This window comes from Hyperolius riggenbachi, chromosome 2 (genome assembly GCF_040937935.1).
Source record: "Hyperolius riggenbachi isolate aHypRig1 chromosome 2, aHypRig1.pri, whole genome shotgun sequence".
In the NCBI taxonomy this organism is placed as follows: domain Eukaryota; kingdom Metazoa; phylum Chordata; class Amphibia; order Anura; family Hyperoliidae; genus Hyperolius; species Hyperolius riggenbachi.
Genome location: NC_090647.1, coordinates 117647786 through 117674377, shown reverse-complemented (window position 1 = coordinate 117674377; position 26592 = coordinate 117647786). Strand labels below are relative to the sequence as shown.

Below are 26592 nucleotides of genomic sequence, written 5' to 3'. Positions count from 1 at the left end.
CTAATGTCCTATTCACAGGTCATTTTGAGGCATTTGGATTCTAGACTACTCCTCACGGTTTAGGGCCCCTAAAATGCCAGGGCAGTATAGGAATCCCACAAGTGACCCCATTTTAGAAAGAAGACACCCCAAGGTATTCTGTTAGGAGTATGGTGAGTTCATAGAAGATTTTTTTTTTGTCACAAGTTAGCGGAAATTGACACTTTGTGAAAAAAAAAACAATACAAATCAATTTCCGCTAACTTGTGACAAAAAATAAAATCTTCTATGAACTCGTCATACACCTACACAGTTTTTAAAAGTTTGTTTATAAACAAATAAAATAGCCACCAAAACTGGAAGTAGGTTGATGTACAGTATGTCCACATAGAAAATACATCCATACACAAGCAGGCTGTATACAGCCTTCCTTTTGAATCTCAAGAGATCATTTGTGTGTTTACCTTCTTCCCCCTGCAACTCTCATCCACTGAAGAGTGACATGCTGATTGTTTCTTCCTGCAGACAGCTCCGTGTCTGTAATTCTTCAGTATGTGACAGCCCAGCTCCTTTCACAGCCTAACAGAGGACGATTTATCCAGCTTGTAAAAGGCAGCTCTCTTCTCTCACTGACAAGAGAGCAGAGAGGCTGCCTAAAGTAAATAACACGCACAGGAGTGTGCATGGAGGGGCCTGGAGAGGGGCGTGCATAACATATCAACAACACTGAAGAGTTGGCAACCTTCCAGACACAGGGCGACAAATCCGACAAGGGAAAGATAAGTTGATTTATTACAGAGACGGTGGTAGTAGAAAGTGCTGCAGTAAGCCAGAGCACATTAGAATAGGTTTAGGAACTTGTAGGATAGTAGAAAAAAGGATGACATTTTTGTTACAGATCACAGCAGGATGTTGTGTTGTAATGTGATGTTAAAGTCACAATGCAACATTACAATGCAACAAAAATGTGGTAACACACATTAACACTCCATTATGTCGCACTGAGTAGGTACAGTAAGCATACATTCAATGAAAAGTATGCTTTCCTGTCCCTGATAATGTGTGCATTTAGAGGTAACGCACTGCAGCAGTGCATTACCATAACGCTACACGTTACAATGCATCGCTAACACACTGTGAACATTGCCTTGACTTCTTTTTGCAGTGGATAAGCTGCTTTATAAGAATTTATAATGCAGCTCCGCAAAGTCCTACTGTTAACCAAGCATGGGCACCTGCAGAAAATTTTCCAGGTGGGCGGGAGGGGGGCAATGCCAAAAAATGGGCATGGTTATGGACCAGAATGTGGGTGTGGTCACAGGTGGAGCCAAATTTACATGAGCTTAGCAATGGTGGGACATTAGACTAGACTGTGGTAGGGATTAGATTGTGAGCGCCTCCGAAACAGGTGTTGGTGACATGTGCCCCCCAGTTTAGGTAGTGACAGGGACCCCCCAAGTTTAGTGACAGGGACCCCCTTAGTTTAGGTGGTGACAGGTACCCCCAGTTTTAGGTAGTGACAGGGACCCCCACCCCAGACCTCAGATCAGTGCCGCCCGCCTGCTGTGTCCCGACCCCAGGCAGCGTCATTGAGACCTTCCAATCAGCCGGCGACCAGTAAGAAGCGGGTGCATGGTACTCTGTGGACACCACACTGCATATGCGGAAGTGACATATGACGTCACTTCCGCATATCAGTGCGTTGTGTGTGAGGTACTAGCGCCCGAGCCATGCCTGCACCCCTGAAGATAGGCATCTGCTCTGCCGGGCAGCCACTGGTTTGTTTTGCCAGGGGGAAGCGACGGCTGTTGGCTGGAGGGCCGTCTCTCCACCCCCCCCCCCCCCCTGGCATATGCAGTGTGGTGTCCACAGGGAGTACCATGTACCCGCTTCTTATTGGTCGCCGGCTGATTGGAAGGTCTGAATGATGCTGCCTGGGGACGGGACACAGCAGGCGGGCGGCACTGATCTGAGGTCTGGGGTGGGGGTCCCTGTCACTACCTAAAACTGGGGGGCACCTGTCACCACCTAAGCTAAGGGGTCCCCGCGGCTGACCCCTCTAGCCCTATGCTGCGGACACCCATGTCTGTATATTAGAAATAAATTCATCAGCAGACTTTTAAGAAATTATCTATTGTTTTATCAGTTGTTGAGAGATCGCCCATGCTAGTAAATCTTGATTGGTCCTGCACTTGTCATGCAGTGCACATGTGATAACAACGGACTGATCATTCAAGAGAACCATGGGTAGAGCTCTGAACAAAAGATCAGTCGGAAGTGCCATGGTACATATGTACATAGTATTTTGTCAAAGTCCAGAAATAAGTCAGATTGGTCAGTTACCTAGAAGGATCTGTCTGTGTGCACTAAGCCTTAAAGTGTACCCCGGGTGACATGATGAGATAAGCATGTGTATGTACAGTGGCAAGTATATAAATGACTAGGTTGTGTTTTTTTTCCTGCCTGAAAGGGTTAACCTTCAGGCCAGAAACCCACCAGGAGTGATTTCTAATCGCTAGTGATTTGAAAAAAACTCTAGCTAATGCAATGCTATGGGGGATTTTTATAAAATCACATCGCTCAAGTGGGATCACACCCATAGCATTACATTAGCAAGAGTTTTCAAAGCGCGAAGCGCTCAGAAAATCGCTCCTAGTGGGTTTCTGGCCTCAGGCATGCAAGTGACAGTTTCTGTCTTGTTGTACCCTTGTCAGCATAACCCTCACTAATAAGTAATTACAGCTATAAAACATTTTCCTGCAGAGAACAACTTCTGAGTACTGGGGATACATAAAAAAGGTCAATAGTTCATACATTTGAGCTCTTGGACACTTTCTAGACTGCCATTGAGCAGAGGCAATAAACATTAAATCTAGTTTGTAAATATTTAAACATCAAATAAAACCATGGAATATCTAATGAAAAGTCATTTTTAGAAGTAGGAGGATAAATTCCCATCAATTTGTTTTCATCTCAGGTTCACTTTAAAGAGAGTCTGAAGCGAGAATAAATCTCGCTTCAGACCTCATAGTTAGCAGGGGCACGTGTGCCCCTGCTAAACCGCCACTATCCCGCGGCTTAACATCCCTGATCCCCCAAATCCCCTCGTTTCAGCGGGGGAGCACTTCCTGGTTGGGGCAGGGCTAACCGCCGCAGCCCTGCCCCACGCGCGTCTGTCAGCGCGTATCTCCGCCTCTCCCCCGCCCCTCTCAGTCTTCCTTCACTGAGAGGGGCGGGGAGAGGCGGCGATGCGCCGCTGATAGACGCGACTGGAGGCAGGGCTGCAGCCGTTAGCCCTGCCTCCAGGAGCGACCAAGTCTGCGACCAAGTGTCGCAGTGGGGGGTTTGGGGGTGAAGGGACCCCCGTTTAGCGGCGCTATAGCGGCGGTTTAGCAGGGGCACACGTGCCCCTGCTAACTATGGGCTCTGAAGCGAGATTTATTCTCGCTTCAGAGTCTCTTTAAGCTGCATTCACATTTGAATCATCTATCACCCAAAATGATGATTAGGGATTGGTTGGCCAATACTTTTGTTTATTGAGTGTTGTACAGACATACCCCTAGCCCAGCAGCATGTTGGAGAGAGGAGGATGCACAATGAACACTGTGTTGAATAAAAGGAATCAGGTGAGAGTAACCTGCAGATACCTGTGCAACCTTTAGCTCTGCAACCAAGACAATCAGGAACAATTGTTTTAGCCTAGGAAAATGTAAAGCTGGACAAAGCTTTAGGCTATCTACACACCAGGACGTTGCGTTTAGGGGACGTTATAGGGCACATAACGTGCCCCTAACGCAAAGCCTGGTGGTGTTGGAGCAGGACGCTACCAAGAGCCGCGTTACAAGCAGCTCTTGGTGCGCCTGCTCTGTCGGAGGCGCTGCGGAGACCACGTGAGCGGAGCTCTCCGCATCACGTGGTCCCGCCAGCCAATCAGCAGCTGCTCCAAAGAGTAAACACTGCAAGTGCAGTGAAAGCCAAGTAGCCATGTGCCTGGCTACGTAGCGGCTTCTCCCCGCCCCTAAAATAAAAAAAAAACACCCGTACTGAGCATGTGCAAACAGTCTAACGCGGCTTAGCCACGTATAAAGTACTGCATGCAGTACGTTGTCTTGACGTGAAGCGTTACTGTGTAACGCAACGTGGCCACTGTGAACAGCCCATTGATTTTTCATTGCTGTGCGGTGGGGGTGCGTTACAGGCTGCTCTAACGTGCGCCTGTAACGTCCCACTGTGAAAGCAGCCTAAGTCTGGGAGACAAATATATTTATTGATTATAGAGTCACGGAGGAACCATAGACTCTGCCTAGGAAAACTTGTTGCTCTTTCTTATTTTTGTTAGCATAGCAAGAACTCTTGAAATGTCCTGCCATGTCATGAGTCCGACAATCACTAATGTATGTAGATACACGAGAAAGATTAATGAAAGATCACAGACCAATTTTACCCTCTTCCATGTAGTATGAGAGCCATACCTACACAGTCTATTCTATTGAGCTGAACTCCCCATCAGATAAAAATCTTTGCAAGATGCTGCACACAAAGATGCTGCACACATTCAAAAGATCAGTATCTGCAAAAGATCCGTTCCTGCAAAATACACTCTGAGGCCTAGTGCACACCGGAGCGTTTCCGCTGCGGTTTGCGATCTGCTTCCGGGTGCGGATCCGCTAGGGTAATGTATTTCAATAGGCTGGTGCACACCAGAGCGGGAGGCATTTTGCAGAAACGCATACTCCCGGGCTGCTGCAGATTTTGGATTGCGGATGCGTTTCTGCCTCAATGTTAAGTATAGGGAAACCGCAAACCGCTCTGAAAAACGGCACTTCAGAGCGGTTTGCCAGGCGGTTTTTGTTACAGTAGCTGTTCAGTAACAGCTTTACTGTAACAATACATGAAATCTACTACACCAAAACCGCTACACAAAACCGCAAAATGCTAGCTGAAACGCTGCAGAAAAATAAGAAAAAGCGTTTCAAAATCTGCTAGCATTTTGCAGATCTGCTAGTGGTTTTTGGTGTGCACCGGGCCATAGGGCTGGTGCACACAGAGCGGCTTTTTGGCCGTTTTTGCAGTCGCTTGCGGCTGCGGATACGCTAAAGTAATGTATTTCAATGGGGGTGTGCACACCAGAGCGGGAGGCGTTTTGCAGAAACGAGTCCTCCCGGGGTGAGGCATTTTTTGGATTGTGGAGGCGTTTCTGCCTCCAATGTTAAGTATAGGAAAAACGCAAACCGCTCTGAAAAACGGCAGATCAGAGCGGTTTGCCAGGCGGTTTTGATACAGAAGCTGTCCAGTAACAGCTTTACTGTAACAATATGTGAAATATGCTACACTGAAATCCGCAGCAGCAATCCGCAAAACGCTACATAAAAATAAAAAAAAGCGTTTAAAAATCTGCTAGCATTTTGCAGATCTGCTAGCGGGTTTTGGTGTGCCCCAGGCCATAGTCTATGATATCTGCAGATCTCATACACACCTTGTTTTATGCTAGGTACACGCCATACAATTTTCTGTTAGATTTACCTACAACATGGAAAAAACCTATCTGGCAGGTAAATCTAACAGAAAATCTAACAGAAAATTGTATGGTGTGTACCTAGCATAACAGACATTCATCTGCAGATCCGAGTGGGCGGAGTCCAGACTGCAGGAAGCGAGGCTAGTATGATGGGAAGCTGATGTAGGCAGCTATGGGGTGAATTGATGAAGGATGGGGGAGAAACAGTCACTGTGCAGAAGGTACAGAGGAAAATACATTTGTAGATTTGGGCTCATGGTTAACTATAGCCCTAGATTTCGTTTTCATTGCAACTTTTCATTGTACAGTAAATGTAAAAGTGCCCCTCTTTAACAATTTTCACCCGTAAAACCCGGAACTGTAGTGGACAGAAGGGCTGCGATGGTGACCACTACCGCTAGCCTATGTCTGTTCATTTGTATTTATTCTATAAATATAGGTGACGTTCATCTTTATTCTTTCTGCTTATGAAGTTTTATTGCATTTACTTATTTACTTATGGAGCGGTAATCCACCACCACACATCCCCACTATTAACAGCTGTATGAGGCACTCAGACAGAAAATGAGAAATATTACTGGTCCTGCAACTTAGCAAAGCTGTAAAGAGCTGTGCTGAAAATATTGATCTGCTGCCATCTATAGGTCAATTTTCTGTGCTACATTGCAAGGGGGATTGCCATTTCCAAGATAACCATGGTGCCATTGCAATGCGAAAATTATATTGAAACATGGTCAGTAGAAAAGGGCCCTGACATCATTTCCCCAGTCTGTGACACTAAAGCTGGAAATACACTGGCCAATGTGGCCACCAGACAGGTCCCTCTCTCATCAGATAATGATCTGTGAGGGATCTATATAACTGATATATATATGAGTTTAAACATCTGTGTGCACTGTCTCTCCACTTATGTGCCCTAGGCCATACATAGTAGTTAGCGAATCCTCTCTCTGCCAATGCGTCTTCACTACACCGCTCCTTCCCGTTTCTTTTCTTCCTGGGGCCGGTGTCATGTGATAAACACTAGAGGGCAAATACTACAGGCTCCATGGCAGGTATCTTTAATGACCACTGGAGGCCTTTACTGACCTCTAGTGTTTGTGACATGCACAAGCCTCCAGGAGCGAAGAGCCAGGAAAGAGAGCCCAAAAGAGGAGAGAAGACATGCTGGCGGACACATGAGAGTAAGATCTGCTGCTGCGTCAGTCATCGCAAACACCGCTAACATTGCACTTCCAACCCAACTCCGATCAAGCAAAATCCTCCATTTGGCACAACCGACTGAATCAATTTTGGCTGAAAATCAACAAAAATAAATAAATAAATAGAAAAGATTGCTGTGTCGATTTCTAGCAGATTCAATCAAATGATCAAATAGGCAATCGATGCAAAAAAAAAATCAAAAAAAAAATCACAGTGTATGGTTACCTTTACATGGATAATATACATTTTGTGTCATTTAATAATAAAGATGTATTTTCCGCTCACTAGGCCTTTGTCATATTACCTCTATAATGTGTTATCTACAGTAATTAAGCCATTATATACAGAGATCTCTTGTTCCACAGAACATGCAGGATCCCGATACCCAGCTCCTCTTGTGAGCTCCTCTGAGGGGCAGTTAAGTGACAAGACAATTCATTCTGTACAGCTCTGCAGAAGATGTTGGCGCTATATAAATACTAAATAATAATACCCATGTCATATCCTCTTGTGCACAATCAGATCTGGATTAACAAAAATTGTCTCTAGTTACATTACATTTCTTCTGATGGTGAACAGTCCCTATCATGGTTTGAACATTCATGTGATTGATAAGTCAATTACTGCTGCATTACTTAAAAACCTATTATCACTCTCTGGAGAGTATTGATCGTGACTACTATAACTGGGACTAAATATAGGCTCTTGCCTGCAATGTATAACTGCGAAAAACACACACACATACATACATACATACCAAATTTTCTTAGTGGACTGTGTCAGTAAGGTGGTCCTTTTCATGGTTTAAGTTACTTAATGTTTACGTGGCCCTCCCTTTGCATCTAATAGTTCATAAAAGGTGGTATTTTGATGATATTTTAAGGCACAGCATCACCTTGCCCAGTGATAATTGGTTTCTAAGAAATGTGAGGCTATCATTTAAAGAGACACTGTAACATCAAAAAGTTCCCCCGGGGGGTACTCACTTTGGGAGGGGGAAGCCTCAGGGTCCCAATGAGGCTTCCCACGCCGTCCTCTGTCTCTCAGGGGTCTTGCTGCAGCCCTCCGACCAGCGGCCCGACAGATCCGACAGCTTGTTCAATATTTACCTTTCCAGGCTCCAGCGGGGGCGCTGTTGTGGCTTTCGGCTCCGAAGTAGACGGAAATACCTGATCTCAGTCGGGTCCGCTCTACTGCGCAGGCGCCGGAGACTTGCGCCTGCGCAGTAGAGCAGACCCGACGGCCATTGGGTATTTCCGCCTATTTCGGAGCCGAGAGCCGCAACAGCGCCTGCGCAGGAGCCGGGAAGGTAAATATTTACATCGCCACTGTTCGGAGGGCTGCAGCGAGACCCCGAGGGATGGAGGACGGCGTGGGAAACCTCATTGAACCCTGAGGCTTCTCCCCTCCTGAGGTGAGTACCCCCCAGGGGAACTTTTTGATGTTACAGGTTTTCTTAAAGGTGGCCAGACACGATACAATAAAATGATATGATTTTACAGCAATTCGATAAAAATGATCGGATCTCCCGAAAAAAAATCGAAAGCTTTTTTTTCATTCGACTAAAAAATCCGATCGGATTTCCCGTTCTCTTCGATTTTTATCCATCTGGAATGCCAGATATTTTTCTTCAATCTTTCTAAAGATTGTATGGTGTGTGTTAGATTGTCAGTTTATTAATATACACACCCTAGCAATTTTCTCAGAGTTTCCAATCATTTTTATCATAATTGGGAAAAGACTGAACATACGTGTGTGGTACATTGGTCAGATTTTTGAAATGTTACAATCAGTCAGAAAAATTGATTGCATTTCTTAAATTGAAAAGATATTTAAAAAATTGTATGGTGTGTGTGGCCACCTTTAGGCCCATTCTACATTTCATGCATTCTGTCCTGAAAGGTCGCATGTGCAGTGCGACCTTTCAGGACAGAATGCAGTGCGACCTTACAGCGAGGCATACTATCCAATGAAAGTATGCCTAGCTTCCGGGTGAAACAGTCATGACGCAAAATTATTCTTACGTTATCACAACAGGACCTGGTGCACCATGTTCAATGTGATAGCCCCATAGGACTACTTCTGCGGTGGGATGCAAAGTTTTTATGTGACGAGAAGGACCATGGTAAGTGTAAAAGGGCCCTAAACCGGGTTCTCAAACTGGGTAACACGACACCCTGGTGCGCCTCGGGCACCTCCCCAGGAGTGCTTCGGCATGCATCCCCCATCCTTTGTGCATTGCCATCAGTAATGCACCCGCACATTGATATACAATGCATTACATTACCAGCCAGTTAATCTTTAGCACCAGCAGCCATGGTTGAAGTTGGACATCCATAGGAATCAGGGTGGAGCAACGCATCAGTGCACCTTGGCCTGGATAAGTAAGGAAATGTTTGTCCAGCTAATGGGGGTCACTTACAATCTAGAATGGTTTCCGAGGTGATGCTGCATAATTAAAGGGGGTGTAACTAACTATTGTGCCCATGTGGGGAAATGTCTATATACTCAACAAGATTGACTATTTATCCTTACGTTTATTCATGGGAGTTACTGAATATTTGGAGAGGGTAATGCTGCTTAACATGGAGGTCACTGCCTACTTAGAGGGAGATGCTGTATCACTAGCTACTGGGGGAGGGGGTTCAGCCTAATAAGGGTCATAACAGCATTTCGGTAGTTGTGTTTGCTGAGGGGTACTTTGAAAAAATGTAAAAACCATCAAGGGCGCCCTCACCCAAGAAAGTTTGTGAACCACTGCCCTAAAGTATATTGGTAATGAGAGAGTGAGATGGTAGCTGAAATTTTAGACGTCTTGAAGTGCTAGCTGCCTCACCGTAGTGCTGTCCTCTCATTCACATTAACATTTGTGGTAACTCTTTTTTTGGTCTTAAAATTACCTCCAGTGATAATTACCAAATTTTTTAAGTATTCACTAAAAATTTACCGAGTGTGATAAATGTTTGATAAAAGTGTAGTAAAATGGGTGATAAACAATTGATAATCGTTCGGTAATGTTGAGGTAAATATGTTGAGTGTTCAATAACTTTGCTGTAATTGGTCGGTAATATGTGCAGAAATAAACTTTTTTGACCACTGTAGGGCAGCCCATATGCTTGCCACCCATTACACAGAGACGACCCAGGAAAGCCTGTCACATTTAAAGGATACCTGAAGTGACATGAGGAGATAGACATGTGTATGTACAGTGCCAAGTACACTAATAACTATGCTGTGTTCCATTTTTTCTTTCTCTGCCTGAAAGAGTTAAATATCAGAATCAGAATTCGTTTATTTCGCCAAGCACGGTTGGGCCGTGCCCGGAATTGGATTTGACACATTGAAGGCACAAAAAGAGTTATACAACAGAAAAGAGTAGTACACAGAGCAAGGGTAATACAACAGGACATGAGAATACACAGTGACGCTTTATACACATTATCGTTTGACGTAGAGCATTTCGGGACTAGCAGGGACAGCAGTGTGTGACAGCAGGAGACTCTAGGAGACTCTAGCATGACCTAAGCAAGGCAGATAACAACACAGCCGCAGTCAAGGTCAGATGTTAGACTGAAGACGGCTACAGGGGGGGTCAGTGGAACGGGCAGAGTTCAAGAGTCTGATAGCAGTGGGGAAAAAAGTGTTCATACGCCTAGTGGTTTTAGCAGGGATGGACCGGAACCTCCGACCTAGGTTGAGTCGCCTGAAAAGAGCGTAGCCAGGGTGCGAGTGGTCACCCACAATTTTCATTGCTCTGTTGTGCAGTCTGGTGTTGTAGATGTGATCAAGAGGGGGAAGAGGTTTCCCAATGATCCTCTCCGCTGAGCTGATGACCCTCTGAAGTTTGTATCTGTCACTGGTGGTGCAGCCAGCGAACCAGACCAGGATAGATGAGCAGAGGACTGACTCGATCGTCGCAGAGTAGAAGGACCTCAGAAGTTCTTGGGCCATACCAAACTTCTTTAGTTGGCGAAGGAAGAAGAGTCTTTGCTGAGCCTTCTTCTGAGTTGCGGTGGTATTTGCCCTCCAGGTCAGATCGTGAGAGATGGTTGTACCCAGAAGGCGGACGCTGGGAACCCTAGCGACTTCGGTACCCTCGATGTACATAGGGGGGGATTACTGGCAAACTTCCTGAAATCAATGACCATCTCCACGGTTTTGGCTGTGTTGAGAACCAGCCTATTCTCTCTACACCAATTGCAGACTCTGTCAACCTCCTGGCGGTAGGCCTGCTCATCATTCTCACTGACAAGGCCAACAATTGTGGTATCGTCCGCAAATTTGATGATTTTGACAGAGTCCGCAGTGGATTTGCAGTTATTCGTGTATAGGGAGAACAGGAATGGTGACAAGACGCAGCCCTGAGGGGCTCCAGTGTTGGTCACTCTCGGTCTGGAGGATATGTCGCCCAGCTTCACACATCGGGTATGTAAGTGGCTGACAGGAAGTGACTATAGTGTGACCCTCACTGATAAGAAATGCCAACTATAAAACACTTTCCTAGCAGAAAATGGCTTCTGAGAGCAGGAAAGAGATAAAAAGGGTCAATATTTCATAGATTTTAGCTCTGACATACTTCAATGAATGTGTCATTGAGCAAAAACAATAAACAGTTCAAACTTAAAATGTAGATTTAAACATAAAATAAAACTGTGGAATATCTTAAAAAGTCAGTTTTAGAAGGAAGATAGATGCAATTGTTTATTTCATTAGTTTATTTTCGCTTCAGGTGTCCTTTAAGTGGGACCTCAACTCTTGCGCAGGACAGAAGGAAAATATATAGAAATGCACCCTGTATGTATATAATTTAGCCTGTCTAATTCCCCCTCATATATGAATAATCACAACTGTAATTTGAACTCTCAGCTGTGCCAGCAGGCTGCCTCAGCAGAGCAGCTAATTTGTAAACACAGGATGTGACCCCTATGTCTGCCTCCATGAAAGCAGGAAGTACACACACTGTAGATTTTTTTGCTGGATTTGTATCAGCTGTAACAAAAATGTTTTTCTTTAAAGGTTATTATGCTGTTGCTTATCTTTTAGAGCAGAGAGGAATTTCCTCCTCGGCATCTATAAAATCATCTAAAAGACTGTACGAGTTCTGAAAGTGCGCCTTGAGGTTAGACACACTTCTCTTCTCCGCCTCCTATGTACAATGGACTAACTCAAGCAACCAAAGCTCAAAAGGCTCCATCCTAAAGGCCAACACCAGAGAAGTGAAAATTATCACCTACTATTTGTAGGTGATAAAATAAATCCTTAATTAACACCAACTAGCCGCACACTGATTCAATTGAGAATCTCAAATCGGAGATAAATTTTGAGGTAATTACTGCACTTTTACCACAAGAGGTAATATAGGGAGAAAAAAACATTGTGAATTTCAAAAAGGGGATATTTTGGTCTGTATTTATTGCTACCTAAATTACCTCATGCGGTAACTCATTGTTAATAGAGCCCATTGTGATTTTTTTTAAAGTGCTGGCGATTTTAGAAATCGCCTTAAAAGAGTTTGTGCAATGATTTCCTATGATAGTGTTCACATATAAGCATTTCAATTTTCAACAAATCGCAAAGGCGCTACATGTACCATTTTCTGAGTGCGTTTGCTATAGGAAAACGCAAAACGCTTTATTATTTTTGTATTTATATATTGCACCAACATCTTCCACAGCGCTGTACAGAGTATATAGTCTTGTCACTAACTGTCCCTCAGAAGAGCTCACAATTTAGTCCCTACAATAGTCATATGTCTATGTATGTATCGTGTAGTATATGTATCGTAGTCTAGGGCCAATTTTAGGGGGAAGCCAATCAACTTATCTGTATGTTTTTTGGGGGGATGTGGGAGGAAACTGGAGTACCCGGATAAAACCCACACAGACACGGGAAGAACATACAAACTCCTTGCATGTTGACCTGGCTGGGATTTAAACCGGAGACCCAGCATTGCAAGGCAAGAGTGCTAACCACTGCACCACCGTGCTGCCTGCTTGAAAAATCGTTTTGTTTAGCAATTTCCCAAGTGCTTTTAAGAATAAATACATTCTGTTTATTATTTTCTGGGTCAAAGAGTTCACTTCCTGACTGACGTCAGGAAGTGAAAATCTCAATAGCTCAGCAAAAGCTCTTACAAAAGTGCTTTTCTAATCTCAAAGCACAGGGAAAAAGAGTTTTGCAAAAAGCACAATAATTCTCTCAGGGCTGGTGCACACTGAGCGGCTTTTTCGTTGTTTCTGCAGCCGCTTGCGGCTGCGGATACGCTTGGTCAATGTATCTCAATGGGGTGGTTCACACCAGAGCGGGAGCCGTTTTGCAGAAACGCATACTCCCGGGGTGAGGCATTTTTTGGATTTTGGATGCGTTTCTGCCTTAATGTTAAGTATAGGAAAACCGCAAACCGCTCTGAAAAACGGCAGTTCAGAGCGGTTTTTCAGGCGTTTTTGTTACAGTAGCTATTCAGTAACAGCTTTACTGTAACAATATCTGAAATCTACTACACCAAAAACGCTTCACAAAACCACAAAATGCTAGCTGAAACGCTACAGAAAAATAAGAAAAAGCGTTTCAAAATCTGCTAGCATTTTGCGGATCTGCTAGCGGGTTTTGGTGTGCACCAGGCCTTAGATTAGATCGTTTTCAGGAAAATTGAACTCCAGTCCTCAAAATTTTTTGGGCACAGCTCAGATAAATTAAAGGGATTGAAGGCTGGTGCACACCAAGTGTTTTTGGTAGCGTTTTTAAAACCGTCTGAAAACGCTTGGCTAATGTATCTCTATGGGATGGTGCACATCAGCGGTCTGAGGTTTTTAGCAAACCACAAACGTGGCTCCTGCAGCATTTTTGCGATTTGCAGATGCGTTTCTGCCTCAATGTAAGATATAGGAAAGTGGAAAACTGCTCTGAAAACGCTAGATCAGAGCTGTTTTCCAGGCGTTTTTGTTACAGAAGCTGTTCAGTAAGGGCTCTTTCACATCAGAGCTTGCGTTGGAGAACGCTCAAAGCATACGTTTTGTTGTATGCCTTTTACTGCGTTTTGATATGCGTTGCACTGCAGTGAGTGTGCGTTTTTAATCCGTTTTCAATGCGTTACTGCACATAGAAAAACGCAGGTAATTTTTTTTTCTTTTAGTTGTCAACTTTCTACATTGTTCCTCTGTTGCATTCTGGGACTGATTGCCTGCGTTAACGGATTAAAACCGCGCATAGTGTGCGTTTTACATTGACTAACATTGTAACGCATAAAGCTAGCGTTGGCCAAAAAACTGCGCCTGGGTGCAGTGGAACGCAACGCACAAAAAGGCTGCGTTATATGTGAAAGCTAAAATGAAAGTCTATGGACTTTCATTTCACCTTGGGTAACGCAAACTTTATCCTTTGCGTTGAAACACAGAAAATCTGCCCTAATGTGAAAGAGCCCTAACAGCTTTACTGTAACAATATGAAATCTGCTACACAAAAACACTCCAAAAAACACTAGGCATGTTTAGAAAACCTCTAAACATGCCTAGAATTGCTCTGAAAATCTGCTTCAAAAACCTCTAGCGTTTTCTGCTATAGGTTTTTGGTGTGCACTGGGTCTGAATGAGAAAAGGTGTGGTTCATCTGAGTAGAACATATTTCTCCATTTCTCAGTCCATCCCAAACACTGGCATGGATCTGGCCCTCGAGGATTGGAGTTGGTCACCTGCTAAATACTGACTCATCTAAGTTATGCAGATTCTGAGGTTACTTACACAAAACCAGAGTCTGAACTGAATCTACCTAACCACAACCCCTGTATAATCTGTATGTCAGGGCCCTTTTCCACTGCAAAACGCAAGCATTTACATTTTTGACCTATTTTGATGTGCGTTTGCATTTTTCTGATTGGCAAGTGTCTTGATTTTTGAAAATAGAAATGCGTTTTGCATTGATTTAACCACTAGTATCTATGTGTTTTTCATGCGTTCCTATACTTTACATTGAAATGCAAAACGCATCATAATCGCACAGACATGTGTTAGAGTTTTTTGCAAAAAAAAACGGGACACAGCAGTGGGAAAGGCCACCCAAGATTCTTATTTTAAACAGGCTGCACTTAAGAAGCAGCCCTTTGATCCTCTGTAGCTTGGTACACATTTTTAATTAGGATTGTCTAATAACTGACCAATTTTACTACCTCCATGTACATAAATACTATAAGCAAACCCTCATACTACATGGAGGTGGTAAAATTGGTCAGTGATTGGCCAATCATAATTGTGTGTGTACCAAGCTTTATACTTTTAGCTATAGACCCTGAACAATCAGGCAGATCAGAGGTTTCTTTCAAAAACCTGACAAGATTAGCTGCATGCTTATTTCAGGTGTGTGATTCACTCACTACTGATGCATGAAAGATCAGCAGGATGCCAGGCAACTGGTAATTCTTTTTAAAATGGAAATACATTTGGCAGCATCCATATTTCTCTCACTTCAGGTGTCCTTTAAGCTCTGTACACATGCTCAACTGAAGTCGCTTAAAAAGAACTAGCAGCGAATGGACGGCCAAGAATTTAAAAAGTGTTCCGACGATTGTTAGAGACAGTGACTATTGTCCATGTAGACCATACATGTCAAACTCCGGGCCCGCAGGCCAAATCTGGCCCTCAGCCATTACATTTGGCCCCAAGTGGTTTCCCCACTTAGCATTATGTTTGGCCCACTCTAGGTCACCAGGGAAGCCCTAGATCACCAGGGAAGTCATATGGGGAGGTAGGGGGAAAGCACTAAACACTAAGGAATTGTATAGGGGAGGGTGGGCGCCTCTATTCACCAAAGAACTGTATAGAGAACCACTATACACCAGGGAACTGTATAGGTAAGGAAGAGGACCACTAGACACGGGGGAACTGTATAGGGATTGGAGTGGAGCCATTACACACCGGAGAACTTTATAAAGGAGGAAGGTGGCCAGTAGACATTGAGGATGGCCCCCGACTTGGTCCCAGTGTTCAATTTCGGCCCACTTTGTATTTGAGTTTGACTCCCCTGATGTAGACCAATCTCTCCTGGCAGATCAGTTTGGACAATAATCAGTATTTTATGTTAAACAATTGTTCCAGTCAAATTACTTACATGTGGCTGGTTATACACTTCCGAACAACCTAATCAGGAGACCGTCGTCATGACGTCATTAAAGTGGACCTGAACTTTTGCACAGGAGACAAGGAAAACGTAACAGAAATGCACCCTGTATGTATTTAAAGAGTTTAGCCTGCATAATTCCCCCTTCATTTGTGTCTAATCACTAGTTGTAATTTGATTCTCCTGTGTCACATAACTGCCTATGGCAGATAAGCCCATTTAAAAGCACAGGCTGTAAACAATATGTCTGCTTCCATGAATCATGCAGTTAGAAACTGTGCAGAATTATTTTAGGATTTGTATCGGCTGTAACAAAGACATGTTTAGGTTACTATGCTGCTGTGCATCTTTTAGAGCAGAGAGGAGTTCCGAGTTCAGGTCCACTTTAAAATCAAATGTGCTCTGAGGTAGATCGTTAGTTTCAATCAAGTATGTGTACGGAGCTTTACACTAGAGAATGCAGATTAAGCTACAGTACTACTGCTATGACAAATCCAACTTTTCAAGATAGCTCTTTGGAAATGAAACGGACCAAAATCCCTTGGAGGGAATAAAGCTTTGGATCTGTCGGTGCTCTCCCCAGGCTCTTTAAGCTGGATGCTCCACTCGGCTAATTTTGGTAAGCACCGAGCTGTCATCTGCTCGCCTCCTCATATGCTGTAAGCAGAGTTGGCCCAGCCCTTCATTACCCCGGCACGCCCCACATGATTAGTTTTTCATGCCACCCGGTGGGGGAAAAAAATGATGGGGAGAACACAGCTGTGTGTATCTAGGAAATGCACTGGTGGGTATGCCCAATTTATCTCTTAGAATCAGAATTTCACTTCTCTATCTCTTATATCCCAAACTTTTACAATATTGTCTGACCTCCACCATGAAAATTTATTCCAGACCATCCCTGGGGGAAATTCTGCGTTCCTAAACAGGGAGGAAAGTAGTGAGAGTGTAGCGGTTGGCATAAAATAGTAACATTTTTACATACTCCTAAAAATAAAACGAGTGGATCTGTACTGAAATAACACACTAAGTACACACCAACAGGATCAATGCTCCTTTAGTGAGAAGTTGCTTTTATTTATTAAAACTTGGCAATGACTACAAGATACAAAACAATATTTTGGTCCATCAAAACCATAATCCGTTTAAAAATAAAAAAGGCTACATAACTCTTGAGTAGAGGTGCTCTCGGCACATTCAGTGAGGGAGGTTGGAGAGCTTCTGGGGCAGACACACCCCGGAAGGCAAAGCAGCATCATTAGAGCCCGTTCTGGTGTGTAATATTTTACTGTACACTCTGCTGCAGAAAATCAGAGTCCATTATTGAAATTTACTGACCACATTCCAAGTCCGTAACCGTGTAACCTTATCCAAAGTAATAAAAGGAAAAAAAAAAATAATCTAGTACATCAACACACCTGCTGTGGACAACACAGGTCTCCAAAACACTTAAAATGGCAGTACTGGATTTAAATATATCAGTGCTCCTATTATATCTGTATTAAGACAGTTAGGCTTCTTTTCCACAGGCAGTTGATAGGCAGTGAAATGACTCTCAAACTCTCAACTGCTTGTTGCTACCTGGCAACTGTTTACGGCTGCCTAGTAACTGCTTGCTGGGCACACAGTTTAACTGCCCGTGGGAAAGAGGCCTAAGGGCCATTTTCCACAGGTGGCTGAATTGCACGCTCAGTGAGCAGTTACCAAACAGCAGCACGCAGTTGCCAGAGTTTGCCAGTCTTTTCACTGCCTATCTGCAAGTGTAAGGCCCTGTTTCCACTATCACGAATCCGCATGCGTCTTGCGTATGCGGATTCGCATAGACAATATAAGTGAATGGGTCTGTTTCCACTTATGCGTCTGCGGGAACGTTTTATTGTGCAGAGAAAATCTGCACGGAACACCCTGCAGAATTCGCCTGCGTGTGGAATGCAGGCGAATCGCACACAATGTATTTAATAGGGAAATCGCATGCGGTTTCCCCATGCGTTTTACCGCAAATTCGCATGCGAATTCGCATAGGTACCAATGCAAATGCACACAGGCAGTGACATGGTTAAAATCGCATATACCCTCACCTATGCGAATTCGCATGAAAACGCATGGGGAATCACATCCGCATGCGATTTCATCAGCGGTGCAATCCAGGCGATTCCGCACCGCAATAGTGGAAACGAGCCCTAAGTAACACGGTGCTGGAATCCTCACAGGGAAAACCGGTCCCTGGCTATCCTCGCACAGGTCTCCTGAGTATCAAGGCAATGTACACAGGTGAAGAGGCGGCACACCACAGGCTTTGCTAATTAAAGCATATATTGAAGCAGAAACGCACACACATGTTCCGAACCATCACGGTTCTTCAACAGATGAAGGATCTTGATGGTTTGTAACATGTAGTGTGTGCTGTTCTGCTACAATATATGCTTTCATTAGCAAAGCCTGTGGTGTGCCGCCTCTTCACTTGTTTTCACTGCCTATCAACTGCTCGTGGGAAAGGGACCTTTATGAGGTGTCCTAACAGCCTCCACACAACCGAGAGCCATTTTGTGAGATTTAAGTGTTAGCAAACTTTTCATGTTTTAAAATGATACTCTGATCAATAATGCTGTATACTTGATTTTAGCTCCGTTTTAAAATACTAGTAAAATACTGGCACGTCATTACTAAAAATGACTTAAGAACAGCAGAGGGATAAACAGCAATGGAAGACAAAAGTGGAGTGACAGGAAGAGAAAAATAAGATGCACTGGGAAGACTTTAGAAAGTTCAAATTTTAAGCAGCGATAAGCACACACTGCCACTATTTTACTATCAAGTGTAGGTACAAACTGGCGGTGACACCTGTATTATAAAATGGGGATAAAAGTACTAATGCAAGTTTACTGGATTCCTGATCAGAGCATTGTAAAGAGCACACTTAAGTATGCTAACACATAAAATATACAGCCGATAGTGGCCCCCATTTAGATGAAACCTCAGTTTTAAACAACATGATTGAATGCACAGTCGAATGACTGTTCACGGAGTTCTCCTTTAAATGGGCACATTAATGCAGTCTTACTCGTCATCAACACTGTGGTTATCTTTCCTGATGAAGTACATTTCTCAATAAAATCAAGGATAAGCTTCTGAAGAGGCTGTCAGTTTTCAAAAACTGAGCTCAGGCAGGAAATAAGACACTGAACTTTTAAAAGTCCTTGGGGCAAGTCTTTCTAACACTGCAGGGTGACCCCTTGAACTCATCCTTAGTGGCTGCAGCTCGAGCGCTTCGAGTCCAACAGGAGAAAAGCACTATACAAATGTTAGGATTATTATTTAGCAGGTTTACCTTCGGCAGACATAAAAGTGTTAAGCCTCATGGTAAATAGTTCTCGGCCAAGGCCCTTGGTTTGGGCCAACTATGCCAAGATTTTAGCATGCGTGTACAGCCTCCCCGATGGGCCAGTAAGCAATCTGGCGTGCTACATTGTCTCGGCCAAGCATATTTTTTTCTACACGTTGCTCCTCCGGCTGGAAGCCACTCCCATGACCGGCGTGCCTCTTCCCCTCCATAGCAGCTGAACATGCCATATGGCTGTAGCCATGCAACACATCTGTACGTCACTCGCCTCGGACCTGTTGCCCAAGGTATGGTCCTAAACCCTGTGGAGGACATTTCTTGCGCATACATATGCACTTTTAGAATGAGATAGCATGTGGGCCAGAACTGTTCTCAGGCAGGAGATCCACCAAACTGGTGTAAACCCAAGTTTATCCTTGAAAGAGAAGATCATCATGTAATAAGACTTTTTATCCATGATTAAGCTATCACACTACCAGGAGTGTGAGACATTTTACCCAAATTCTCTTTAACGCAAGACTTTGTCATATTTGATACAGTATCAGCTAAGGGTTCCCTGGCTACAAGTCAGCAGGGATCTGTTCCAGCATTCTGTATTCTCCGCCTGTATGTCCTGGTACAGGAGTGTAGCCACACCCACCACCTGTGCATACAGAAACTTGGCAATGGAACTCACAAGGCTCTTGTGTAGTCCTACTGGGGAAGAGAAGGCTCTGCCACGCCCACACCCTATAAAGCCAGAATGCCCAAAGCCAATTAAGTGGGTAGGGTTTAACCATAACTCCTTTCCAAAGACTTGACTATAAGCCAACCAGCTCTAGTGAAAGGCTAGTGTATGATGAAATCTGAGAGATCACTTCTACAATCAGACCCCGTACCAAGCAGTACTGAGGAGAGTGACCTGCCACAGTTCCCTATAGTGCTCATTTTTCCAAACAAGCCCTACAGCCTATACAGCCTCACCCTTAGTGACAACTCAGTCATAGTTGAAACAGGGTCACTTAGAGGTCACATCCACACAGCCATGGACTTACTTTATGTAGGGCGGTTATTAACAGATGGAGGGCAACTTTAAAATGTACCTGAGCCAAAGCTTGGGTACAACATGAGATACCTAAAGAGAGGCAAGCCTCAGCATCCTATTGAGGCTTCCCTCAGTTCTCTGATATCCCCCGCTGGAGCATGGTCCCCCGGCAGATTAGTGACAAGGCATTGTGCTACTTGCACCTGTGGGGCCGTGCTTGCATGGCTACTGCATGGCCGCGTGTAACAGAGGATAAGCGCAGCCCCAATGTTGAGGGGGTCCACGCTCAGCGATGGGGGACATCGGACCACCAAGGGAAGCCTGCACAGGACCCCTGAGGCTTTCCCCTCTTCAGGTTAATACCTTATTTTGAACCAGAGCTTCGGCTCAACATCGTTTTACGGCCGATTGAGACACTGGGGCCGGAATGGTCTCTCATATGACCCTGCAGCAGAGTGCGCTGACAAGGTCATTTGCATAGTGCCACCTCCTCCTCAGTCATGTACACCCTTGCTGGGCAGGACATACATCACTGGGATTCCCGACGGGCCACGCACCGCACTCCGTTGTTTACACTATGTGCATCGCCCATAGACTTCCATTACCCTAAGCACAGTGCGTTAAGGGTGGTGCTTGCGGTAACTTATGTAGCGATTAGCAGACATAGCGGGCATCAGTAATGTCTAACCTTCGATTAAAGACCAACTAAACCCAAAATTGAACAAGCAAAATTATATTAGCAATTAGGATAAGTAAATCTATATAGGGTATAAAAGCAAAATGCTGGACAAAATACCCATTTCAAGAGCCAGCTGTGCACGTCACTGCCGGACAGCTCGGCCAATCAGGTGTAACCATAAGACACAATCAAATGAGAACAAGGCACTCAATGGGCTTCAGCAGATAATGCTTGTATTACACTGTAACTGCTTGCTCCCAATGCAAGCGTTATCTGCAGAAGCCCGTTGAGTTTCGTGTTCTTTTTTGATTTGGTGGACTTTAAAGCAGGCTTGGTGTATCTGCCGAACACTGGCGCACCGGCTGCCAGTACAGTGCACGCCCTGGTGAGGTCACGTATGAGTAACCATATGGCACTCAAAGTAGGAAGAATACAGACTGCATTTTCCCATCAATCCTGCATTACAGTAGTAACCAGGTGTCCACACAAGGAGGTAGAACATGTAGGTGAAAAGCAATTGAAAGAACTCGCATTACCAACGTGAAGCTAGAGGCAGGAGAGGTCTTATGCCTGTATGGATAGGTGTACAGCTACAGGCAAATAGAGCAACACAATGGGTACTTATATTGTTCAGTTCCGAAAGTAATGCTCACAATTTACAATAACGGGTGTTGCTGTTTTTGATATTGAATTGATATTTTGAATTGCATTGTTCAATATTGAGTTTGGTTTTGTTTTAACACTAGTTTGCATTTCAGAACAGGTAAAGGCCACCAAGCACTGCGAGTGCAGCCTTGGTGTGCTTAGAGTACTGTCTTTCCCCGAAAATAAGACAGTGTCTTATATTAATTTATGCTCTAAAAGATGTGCTAGGGCTTATTTTTAGGGGATGTCCTATATTTGTATTAGGAAGTGTAACTCAGCAGAACATTTCCTGTTCCTTTGTACTGTGATTGATGTTCATGGATTTGAAAGTATGCTACTGTACTGATCAGGCACCTGCCCTGTCTTCCCTGCACACAGCTGATAACCTTGCTGTGTGCTGGGATGACAAGATCAGTGCCCGGTTGGCACTGCACCACTGTGTCCCCGCTTGCTGGCTGCCTCTTCCTCCTCCTCCTCTTTAACTTCCGCTAGGGCTTATTTTCGGGGTAGGGCTTATATTTCAAGAATGCTGAAAATTCCAGCTAGGGCTTATTTTCAGGGTAGGTCTTATTTTCAGGGAAAGAGGGTAGTTAAAAGCAGCCAATCAAAGCATATTTCATTGCTCTGGCCAAAGCAAAGCATTTCGTTTTGATTGGCTGATTGGTTACGTCCAGGAACTACCAACCAACTGCTCTCCTAATCAAATTAATGGCCAATGTGTCTCACAAATTGATAGGCTGCATTTTCATGTTCATCAGAGAAAGACCAACTCTTGTGTGTGTGAGGCACAATACAAATCTAAAGAGACGATTCAATAAATCAGGATGTGCATATTAAATACTGTTTAAAAAAATATACCAATTAACTTGGAGCACGGAGGAAGTGTCAATGAATTAAGGGCAGGGCCAATTACATACTGGATTGCTGTTTTGGTCAGGGGGAAGAGAACACTAGTTCCAATGTAACAAATGCTACAAAAATGACACTTAAGATGGGAAATAAACTAAAAATGATAGTTCAGATTTTTTAAGGCTAGCCCTCAAAATATTTGCTTGCCTTGAATGTTTATATTATCTGGGACCAGTATAAATATTAGTGTCCTTATTCCCCTTGTCAGTCATTTGTAAAGAGGCCTCAGTTCTCATACAATTGATAACAGCTTCCTAAAACCTCCAGAAGATCCTGGCATGTTGGCCAAGAAAGAGCCTCTGTTAAATACATCCATAGGCCGTTTCTCATGGGCCAACTTTGCTCTATGTGTTTCGGATACCCAGGGCTTGCTCCAACTCCTGGCGTCTTTGCTGCACCTACAGAAAGAGAAAAACAAAGGCAAGTCTTAGATGTGCCCAATAATGAGGAACATCTTCTGAAAGCGGTTAGAACAAGTGTGTACCTTGGAGTAGAAGTATCGACAAACAGCCTCCTGAGCCCAGGGCTGGAAATAAAACTCTGCTCTGCGTTCCTCCTCTGGATTACCAACAACATCTGTCATAGTCTAGGGACAAAGGCGATCATTAAAACACTGCATAGAAAACAGGATTGACCGCAGTGGCAAGCGGTTTCTTTTCTAAAGCTCACCTTGAGGTCACGGCATTGAGACTGCAGCCAGTCATTGATGAAGCCTTGAGGGTCACGAGCAAAGCTCAACATGAACTCCCGCTGAATCTTCAGCTGATTAATCGTTTCAATAGTCTCATGAATCTAAACAGGAGAACACGCATTACGGAACCAGGACTAAATATTGACATTCATTTGCATGAAAGCCCCAAAGAGCTAGATTGAACAAATATCTCAATAGTTGTCTAACCAAAGCAATAATGCAAGTGAGCCCTTTTTGGAAGTCATTTCATTCACTACCACCAATAAAGGCAATAAAATATGAATTCACATACTGCTGCAACAGTATGTGAATTCATAGGTTATTGCCTTTAATTGCTTTTCAGATAAAGACATTCAGCCATTGTAAATAAAGTAGAATTATAGAAATCACATTGAAAATGGCCCAATGTGTTGCTGCACTGATATTGTAAGAAATACTCCGAATTAAACAATTTGGTAAGGGCTTGAGCCCACTAACGCAGTTGTGTCTGCTTTTCAGCAGCACATCAATGTTACAGATGCTGAAAAGCGGACACAACTGTGTAAGGCCCGGTTCACATTGGCGGTCGCCGTCCGGAATCGCCGTGCCGGAGCCGGACCGCATGCGGAACGGACGCACGGCATAGCAATGAAAGTCTATGCGTCCGTTCACATGCGTCCCGGAGCCGGACCGGATCCGGACTCCGGCGTAAGATCCAACATGCGCTATTTTTTTGTCCGGCTCCTCCGGCAGACGTATCCGGAGCGGAGCCTGACTGTTGCATCCGTCCAATACAAACCAATGAGAAACGGAGAGCGCACAACACACTGGCTATAAAAAACGGACGTTCTACCCCACTTCCTATGCTTTTTCTATGGTATAGCGGCCATTTTGGATGGGGACCACATGGGCCCAGCGTTCACAGAGTGGAGCAGCAGCGATTTCATGCTGGAGCTCTTTGGCAGCAACATGTCTGATATGTCTGATAACGAGGAGGTGAGGCCCTACACAGCAGAAGACCTCATCCTACAGGTGCAGCAGATACCAGCCCTGTGGGACAGGTTGTTATCTCTTTAAGAAAACGGATCCGGACCGCAACCGTGTTCATATCGCATGGAAAACGGATGCAAACGGACCGGATCCGGATAGGAACCGTACGGATCAGGTCCGGTCCGGATCCGGTGCGGTCCGGACATCCGTTCCGTTTTTTACAAAACCGCAAGTGTGAACGGGGCCTTAGTGGGCTCAGGCCCTAAGAGAATCAACGCTTCCTGTCCTGCCCAGAATGAGATCTTAGGCAGTGCTATGATGAATAAACCTCACCCACTTAGCATCACCTAGGACTCTTAGCCATTTTAACATGCTCTAAACAGCATAGACCGCCAGTACAGGGTAGCCCATCTGCACCTGGAAGGACAGCATCTGATTTCTGGCAGGTCCTTAAAAGTGAACCCAAGGTAAGAGTTATATGTAGGCTGCCATATTTATTTCCATCTAAGCAATGCCAGTTGCCAGGCCCTCCTGCTGATCCTCTGCCTCTAATACTATTAGCCATAGCCCCTGAACAAGCATGCAGCAGATCAGGTGTTTGACAATGTCAGATCTGACAAGATTAGCTGCATGCTTGTTTCTTTTGTTATTCAGACACTACTACAGCCAAAAATATGAGCAGGGCTGCCAGGCAGCTGGTATTGCTTAAAAGGAAATAAATATGGCAGCCTCCATATTCTTCCCACCTCGGGTTCACTTTAAAGGAAACCTTAACAGTTGTCCTGTGCCCACGCTATCACTCACCAATCATCCGGTCTCCCTCGGTGGCTCAATTTTGTTTTCAGCAGTGCACTTCCTCGATCACGCTCCCCGCTCTGTGGCCGCCTTGCGCCTGTGCAGTGCATACATACGTACGCGTAGTACTACGTACATACACATACTGCGCAGGCACAAGAGTGCTACAGGGACGGGAGCGCGACCGAGGACGCACAGGCCCAGGCCACGGCAGGGGCACAGGGGGAAGCACCAGGTAAGTGAAAGGTTTTTTTTAACTCCATTAAGGTTCCCTTTAAAGCGGACCCAAACCAAACTTTTAAATAAAAAAATTTAGTTGCACCACTGACACATACAAAGATAAATAAATACTCCTTCAAGCCTATGAGCATTTCAGTGCATGCTTTTCACCCTTCTCTTTTCATAACTAGGGTTATATAGGTGGCAGCCATTACTTCTGAGCTTAGTAGGAGGTTTTAGATCATTGGTGTCTGTCATCAGCTACCCTCCCTCACAGGGGCGTCATCTATGTGAAATCTCACACAAGCTGAGATCACCTCCGCTGTGACATCAGTAGCAGCCTGTGTTTTGTTTTGCTCTCTTCCACCGGTCTGCCGGATTCTGTCCCGGCTATATAAAAGGAAGGGAGGGATTCCTCAATGAAATGTAAAATATTTTATATTTGTTATCATGCAGCTGAAAAAAAAGCTGCTATTTATTATTGTAAGCTAGAAAATAGATTTTATTACTGAAATCTTGTATTTTTTATTTGGCTCCACTTTAAAGGATACCAGAACCGAAAAAAAAAAATGATAGCTGCAGTGTGTGGGGGGTTAAAAGTACATATCATCCGCTTCTCCTGCCCCCCTCCGTCTGCGTAATATACATGCCGGTGTCCCAGCGACTTGCTTGACCTTTCACCCGGACATACTGCACCCTGTGTGCGCAGTATGTCCTCTCCTCTTCACTTCTGGCCGGCGCATAGCGAGCGACTCAGAAGCACGCTGATCCCTCTGTCTCCCCTGGGCTGCGTGTGCGCTCCACTACACCAAGCGTCACATGATTAGCATATGGTATGTACTTTTAACCCCCCACATACTGCAGCTATCATTTTTTTCGGTTCTGGTATCCTTTAACATAAATTACAGAGACAGCTGGTTTAGAGTACACAGTTTTTCATATAATAACCACAGCACAGACAGTCAAGTGAATGTTAGCTAATTTTTTTCTTCATTTAAGAGATGATAGACCACAAATGTTAAAAAACAACAAACATTGCTTCTCTGCACTTGCTTCTTTACAGAAACTCCTACCACTCTGCACATCTATACTTATTTTTCGTCAGTGCATTTCTGCTTCAGATACACTAGAGCAGGGGTAGGGAACCTATGGCCCAGGAGCCAGATGTGGCTCTTTTGATGGCTACATCTGGCTCACAGACAAATCAGTAGGAGTTGATTCACTAAGCTGCGCCGCTTAAGAAGCACAGCTTAGTGTGGCAGAGTGAGTAAAATCTTCATAGTAGGCACGCTACTACTGTAGCTTGCACTATTGGCTTACTCAGGCTCCCCCCAAAACTTACAGCCGCGCTAACTGTACTTGTATTTAGTTTGAACCATATTGTATGGTTCTCAGGGAAATACATTTTAAAATATGTGGCCTTCATGGCTCTCTCAGCCACAAAGGTTCCTGACCCCTGCACTAGAGTCTCCTCTGTGCCTCATAATATTAAAGTCACACATCTCATTCCTCTCCT

The 26592-nt window shown here is 44.4% G+C and overlaps 1 protein-coding gene across 1 annotated transcript in view; it reads right to left on the bottom strand.

Annotated features, from left to right (window-relative positions):
• Positions 1–18242: 18242 nt before the first annotated feature.
• The window catches only part of SMARCD1 (SWI/SNF related, matrix associated, actin dependent regulator of chromatin, subfamily d, member 1), a 33552-nt gene continuing 25202 nt past the window's right edge, over positions 18243–26592 (bottom strand). Inside the window, exons 11-13 of the mRNA XM_068267257.1 lie at positions 23072–23194; positions 22887–22988; positions 18243–22800 (exon numbers count right to left, since the gene is read on the bottom strand). Of these exons, the coding sequence (XP_068123358.1) occupies positions 22747–22800; positions 22887–22988; positions 23072–23194 (279 nt within the window). The 3' untranslated portion in view covers positions 18243–22746. The remainder of the gene's footprint in view (positions 22801–22886; positions 22989–23071; positions 23195–26592) is intronic.